The sequence below is a fragment of the Pecten maximus genome, unplaced genomic scaffold (genome assembly GCF_902652985.1).
Source record: "Pecten maximus unplaced genomic scaffold, xPecMax1.1, whole genome shotgun sequence".
NCBI lineage: Eukaryota > Metazoa > Mollusca > Bivalvia > Pectinida > Pectinidae > Pecten > Pecten maximus.
The window spans coordinates 1-6,952 of record NW_022981811.1 but is presented as its reverse complement, the minus strand read 5'-3'; the positions used below and the strand labels follow the sequence as shown (position 1 = coordinate 6,952).

The 6,952-nt window shown below is 32.2% G+C and overlaps 2 protein-coding genes across 2 annotated transcripts; both read right to left on the bottom strand.

Annotated features, from left to right (window-relative positions):
* Window positions 1-321: 321 nt before the first annotated feature.
* LOC117320236 (beta-1,4-galactosyltransferase 6-like) lies at window positions 322-697 on the bottom strand (the record flags this gene model as incomplete). The annotated part of the gene is given in 1 exon segment (XM_033874885.1): window positions 322-697. A coding segment is annotated over 1 exon segment (370 nt), but the record flags the coding sequence as incomplete, so codon positions are not given.
* Window positions 698-4,999: 4,302 nt separating this feature from the next.
* LOC117320237 (small acidic protein-like) lies at window positions 5,000-6,917 on the bottom strand (the record flags this gene model as incomplete). Its single annotated transcript, XM_033874886.1, is given in 3 exon segments — window positions 5,000-5,784; window positions 6,167-6,224; window positions 6,831-6,917. Coding segments are annotated over 3 exon segments (480 nt in total), but the record flags the coding sequence as incomplete, so codon positions are not given.
* Between the last annotated feature and the right edge of the window lie 35 nt (window positions 6,918-6,952).

Here is a 6,952-nt window from a genome sequence, read left to right as displayed (position 1 = left end):
AACATACTGCGAAGTACTACAATATTGTTTGTATTACAGCAGAAAGCATTACTGCGAAGTGTAACAATATTCTTTATATTATGTCATTAAGTATTTCTACGAAGTGCTTACTAGTTTCACGGATAAACTGATATTAACGACGTAATGTACAGCTTAGAAGGTTCGTTCTTCACTGTAGTCATCTACTGCTCAATCCATTATTAGAATAAATAATAATAAGAAGAATTAGGAAAATTTGAACTGCTCTAGTAATAATTATTATATGAAACATGTCTAGATGTGTAAACCATATCAAGCATGACTTACCCCCATGTGGCGGAATACTTTGACACTTTGGTAGCGTATCGTTTACTGCTGTTTTTACTGTTGTGTTTTTCTTCTCGTGTGTCGGTATCTTAATACCCGTACAATTCCTTGGCACTTTTACAACTAAAAGTGACCGTTTTATTTCAGATATTTTTTGGCTTCTGCATCTAAAAATTGTCCTTATATCGTGTTTGGAATAGAGTCCAAGGAAAACTATTAGTTCAACAATAATCAAGGATACAATGATATAAATTATTAGTTTGTTCCGATGACACTTTACACGTCCGAAACTGCTGGCTGCCATTCTATGTTTAACGAGCTTCACAGCTCGATCCAGATCACAACTTCTATTACTACTAATATAGTTTACAGGTAACGACTTCATGCCACATGCACTAATAGCAGATACCCCGGGCGTTAAGTCGGATGGGTCTTGGTAGTCCAATTATCACTTACATCATAGAGTAAACATAAGATACATATTCAATTAATAACATTGTAATATTGACATTACCATTATGAATATTTGCAAGCATTTATTTAAAATATCATAACGTTCTTCATGTAGTAAAAAAAGTAGTCAAATTACATATTACTTGTCATGAAAAATATGTCCTTTTATAAGATAAATAGCAGAATAAACATTATATTTCCGTGCCAAGTTGTGTATATTATACACTAAAAAATTATTATTCAAAATATTCTCTTACAAGCAACTGTTGACACTGGTGGGATAAAATACAAATTTGTACGATGGACACACCAGAGAATCTTTAATGAAAGATAACGAAATGCAATTCGGTTTAGAAGTCTTTCATACCAGCATGAAACTTCAAAATAATCCTATCAGTGCTTATAATTAATTTCTCAATTACAATGGGAAAACAAAAAACGATGTATAAATCAACCAATTCAATACTTTAATTACGGATTAATTTTCCTTCCTTGGCCACATTCAGTCTCGGGAAAATTCTGTCATGAGCGGGTCTCGCCACTTTTGAAACAAAAACCAACAGTTATGAAACGAGGAAGAAGACAGCAATCTAGAGAATGTAAATTGTGGCAAGTCAAATATTTGACGGGGATGTCGTACGTTTTATTTGTCGATAGAAGTAAGGATTCGGCCGGAAAGCAAATTGCATATGTGCATCCTATGTATTTTGTTTGCATTATTTAGTCATAAAAATCGGAAGCATACCTCATAAAAATAGACAACGGTACAATCTACTGATATTTGTGTACGATATATAAACAGCGGTATATAAGCAGACGACGTTCCGTTTTGATGATTCAGTCCACAATTCAACATGTGCGAATCTATTGAATCAATTTTATCATGACAAAGCGATTTTGGATCATTGTTTATTTGTAAGATATAACAAATGTCTTTTTTAGATGTTTTGATTGCTTGTTGAAGTTTGCTTGTGTTTAAAATATTGATTGACAGTGAGCCGTACACACTGCGTGCGTGTAAACACTGTACTTATAGTAAACAGGAATTCCATTTATGGAAAAACTAGTAATTATGTGCGTTGCTTTATCGACTTTTCCAATCATTATTAATTATCAAGTGGGAGGAGCTTATAATAATAATAATTATTATTTTAATTCAAGGCATGAATTTCATTTTTTTCAACATTTATGAGTAAACATGTCCAGAAAACCAATGTTGATATGTCCTCATGAATGTTGGAAAAATAAATTTCAAATAATCATAACGTAAAAATAAGGAATGAAGTTTTAATTTTCAACATTCATGAAGACATAACAACATTGACTTTCTGGACATATTTACCATGAATCGCTGAAGATTTATGGTAAATATGTCCAGAAAGCCAATGTTGTTCATTCCTTAAGTGACGTCGGAGAACGAACAGCCGTTTTCGCGGGAAAGTGTCAAATAGTTTTTGGCACGGTCTTAGCAACCGTCAATACAGGAATATTATAATAAATTAGCAATATTAATACAGCTAAATTCCTGTTCGGGTCCACCATTTTTGTCGGTTCGATTAACGACCTATATAACTATAGAATATCTATGTCGAGCTTTAAAATATATTACTTAAATTTCTAAAACAAAAATGTCATTTCAATATGAAATAACATCTATTTATTTTTAAGCAATAAATACCCTTAAAACACATTTAGGTCCAGGAAACAAGTGAATTATGTCTTCAGGAGGGCCCACTAACAAACAATCTTGTAAAAAGACCGGGATGCATTGTAAAATGCTAAGAGTTTTAAAAAGTATTTAATCATTATATGGGTTGATGGTTATGTCGGTCGGACTTAACCTATAAAACTTTATAAATTAACCAGCCGGGACAGCTGACTATTGAACTGTAAAAAAAAAGAAAACCAACAAAAAGAAAAACAACTCGGTCGCTAATTTTCTATTTCTAAATAGTAACATCCTGTTTCCCCTACCTATGGTGTTTATATGTACCAGGGACCAGTTTCATAACAGTATTAAAGCAAGGTCCCTTAGCTATAAGACGTTTCCTTGAATTCTATGTTTTCCTATGGAAAAATTTTAGTGAAAAAAATTCCTTAAATTCAATTACTATACTGACGGATACAATATGTGTGAGTGGTTCTGTGTCCTCATCTTTCACTAAAACGTCAATATTTAATTTTCTAACAGTTTGGGGAATACAAGTTAGTCTCCAACTCATTAAACACAATTATATTTATTATGAAACCTACCAAGTTTCAGAGAAATCGGAAGATCTCCAGACAAGATTAAAGTACTAGTAATAAACAAAGAACAAATTTTTTTTTTGCAAAAAATGGTTGAATCAAAATGCCTCTCATTGAAACACAACTTTATATCATGATTGTAAAACCTGCCAAGTTTCAAAGAACTAGAAATAAAGAAAGGGCAATAACTTTTACAAAAATCGTTGTTTAGAAAATGTCCATCAGGAAAAAAAAAAGTTAAATATATACATGTATAATGGTAATAAAGCATAACAAGTTTTAATGAAATCGATTCAAAAATGTAGGATATCTCCAGATGAAAATCAAATAAAAACTATAACCGTGCTGAAGTAAACAAGGGAGCAATAACTTTTGCAAAAACTAATCGACTCCAAATGCAGTTCAGAAAAAAAAATAGTTACATGTATCATATCTTTTATCATACTCAAGTTTTAAGAAATCGGTCGGAAAATGTAGAAGAAACTCTGTGAAAAACCGGAGATCCCAGAGGGATATGAACTAAGTATATTGGTGCCCACCATTGAATGATTTTTATTAGTCATATGAATTACTGATATTTTCTCTAGTTTTCCTTCTTTCCCTCCCTAATCTTAGTCATTTGATAACATGCATGGGGAACCTACATTTAAAGTAAAAAAAAAAAAGACCAAGAACTTTCTGAATGTATCAATAACAAATTTCAGCTGTCAAAATCCAAGATGGCTGCCTATCAGTCATTTTGTTTTTCCAGTCATACCCAATATTTATTGGGCAAAACTAGGGAACAATACTTTTCAAAAACATTTGATAACAAACTTCGACAGACGAAATCCATCATGGCTGACTGTCGGCCATTTTGTTTTCCCAATTTACCTCAAAATTGAACGGACACAGATAGGTTCCATGTGGAACCACGTGTGAAGTTCAAGAAATTTTCCTCCAGTACTTCTCAAGAAGTAGTGACAACAAGGATTGTTTGTGGACGATATACCATGGACACTAGGCTAAAAATCATTTACTAAAATAAAAAGGCGCAATAACTACTGCAAAAATAATAAAGTCTAAATTCTTTTCCGGGAACATAACTACATATTATCATGGTAATACCGAGTTTCAAAGAAATCGGTTGGAAAATGTAGCTATCTGGACAAACAAAAGTTTATGCCGATTAGAAAATGCGTATCATAATGCCCCCATCACATTTGGCCAGCCAATAAATGCATGTCTATGAAGACCACAGGAAGGTTTTGAAGCAACATCAGAATCTCAAGCATGAACGTAGAATAAAGTCAGGGGTGTTTGATGGCCATCGTTGATATGCCTAATGGTTCCGTTTGTAATTCTTCTCGCTTTGAAAATGTGACTCGATTTACCTTGATTTGGCCTGGAGTTGTATGGAAGGTGGGCAGGTTGATGAAGATGATAAGGAGTGGATATTTCTGGCTAGGTGATGTAGATTGTGAGTTTGAGGCCTGGTCAGGGCACAGCTATAAAATTGTCTTATTTGTCATTTGTGTTACATATTGCTAACTCTTCAAGAACACCATGTACAATTTCAAGGTTTTCCATTAAAATAGATCTATCTGATGTTCATACCTTGCTCTCCTTTTATCAATTTTGAGTTAGAATTTTCTCTTCATTGTCGGTATTCTGATGTGTTTATAATATCAATAAAGAATAAATCCTATATCATCTGTTAGTGCCACTTATCTCTCATGCATTGGTACATTTTTAACCGATTTATAAGATTATTGAAAATGCCATTTTTGTAGACATGACATTTCCTATTGAGGCTAGGGTAGCCATATCTGCAAGGTCAGAAATTAGAAATTTCCATCAATGTTTGAATTGTATGTCCTAACATTATGATTTTAAGACTTGGTTTCCTCAGGGAAAAGAGTCTGGTGCCATTGTTCCCAAAACAGTCAATCTTTAAATATGAATACTATATATCATCATTACAGAAAATGAAACCCCATAAAAACAAAAGAAATCAAATGTCTGACATTTTAATTTTTATGAGTAGGATGTTATACAGCCAAAAAGAGTTTATTTACTATTAAACTAGTATAACAAGTGAAACACAATTCATATTAGATAAAACCATGAACAGCAATGTGGTAATGACAAGCATTGGTATAACCATGAACTCATACATAAAATGAATTTCATTGAAATGATTTTATAATGTAAACATTTCTAGAATGTTATTTCATGAAGATGATAATCTGGACTCGGTGAAGACAATTATGACATACCTAATCAATTCTTATTTAAAACACTTCATAATATTTAAAATAGTCTATCTAAGATTAGAAATTAACCATATACTCATTTGTCAAGACCTTGTTCTGAGACTTTCAATTAATTATTTTTTATTTTAACAAGACATTACTGCACATTTCAAATGCTGCTACACATCAAAATTTGAATTTTGAGACTTTCAGGAGCTAGATTTGACAAATTTCATCATTTTGATTTGTGGTTTGTCCTTATCATCATCTTTGGAGCTTTCTTCTAGTTTATGTTTTGGAGCAATGCCACTTTTCAAGTCCTGTTTTCCTTTTTCCTCTGATGAATCTGGTTCAACTTTCTCTTCTTTAGTCTCTTCTTTTGTTTCTCCTTTGTCTTCTGACTTTTCTACTGAATCTTTCACTTTGGAATCACTACCATGAAATCCAAGTCCTATGTGAGATCTTGGTCCTCCAGCAAACTTATGTTCCAAGCCACCTGTGAACTGCTTCTCTAGATTGCTTGTCATGGCCTCTGTGTCATTTGCTGTGGAATGAAGATATTCTTTTATTATCTAAAAACATTATTATTAACACATTTTGATTTAATATGCCAGAGTGAGAACATGTTTGAGTCTTATAAAACTCATTTCTCAATGGTGAATATTTCATTAATTCATTGGTGAAAGCCGTCTTTTTTTCTCACTGCAAACTGCAGAGTAGTCAAAATAATCATTTTTACTGATTTGATCGTTTTCTATATTTCACTGGGAAAAAATGCAATTAATAATGAAAAAACAAAAAAACAAAAAAAACTAGATATTGCTAAATTATACCAGTGCAAACATTAAAATAAACTATTGTTATTTCTGTTTTGTTGTTGTTTTTTGTTACCAAATCTGTAGATAGCCACTATCACTGATACTAACTTGTTCTTCCATGAGATTTATCTTGATCTCCAATAATAAATCTGCCCTGGTGCTGTGTCTGTCAAATAGATCAAAAACAAATTTCATCAAAAATGTTGAAAGTAGGTTCTCACCTTAGATGGGTCCACTACCTTTTAGGATCTACATTCCCATAAAACATTTTCTTTTGGTTGGTGGGTGTATTGTATATTGTATATTTTAGAGCATAACTAGATTGGCCATCATCCCTAAGTTTTTGTATAGAATTGCCAATCTGAATTCTAATACTAGATTATTTCCCATGGATTTGAAATTCTAGAATTATAAAAAATCATCAAGACCAAAATTTATAAGCTCAATTTTATTTATAATTTTAGTATTGTAGAAGTAAATGCCAGTCTAGAGCATAACCAGTAAAAACTTTATAGGTGGACATGGCATCTCAACAACTAGTACAGTATATACGTATATACTGATTGTAGCGTGTGACCTTCAAAAGACTACATGTGTCAGTAAAAAGAATCCTAGAAGTTTGTAACCAATTATGATGAATGATAAAGTGTTTCTTGATTCTATATCAGTTTTAAATTAAGTTAGAGTTAAATCCATTATTGTGATAAACTCTTTCTATGTTTTGCATCATTTTATCAGTTAGTTATCTCACATAAAATTTTATATTGAGTACCTTTGCTGCTCCCATAAGTCTTAGGAATTTCTTCTTGCGATCATCATCACCTAGCTCCACCTTTTCCCAACTGTTGGCTGAGTGTACCTTCAAATTAAACATATAATTTTAACATACGTGTC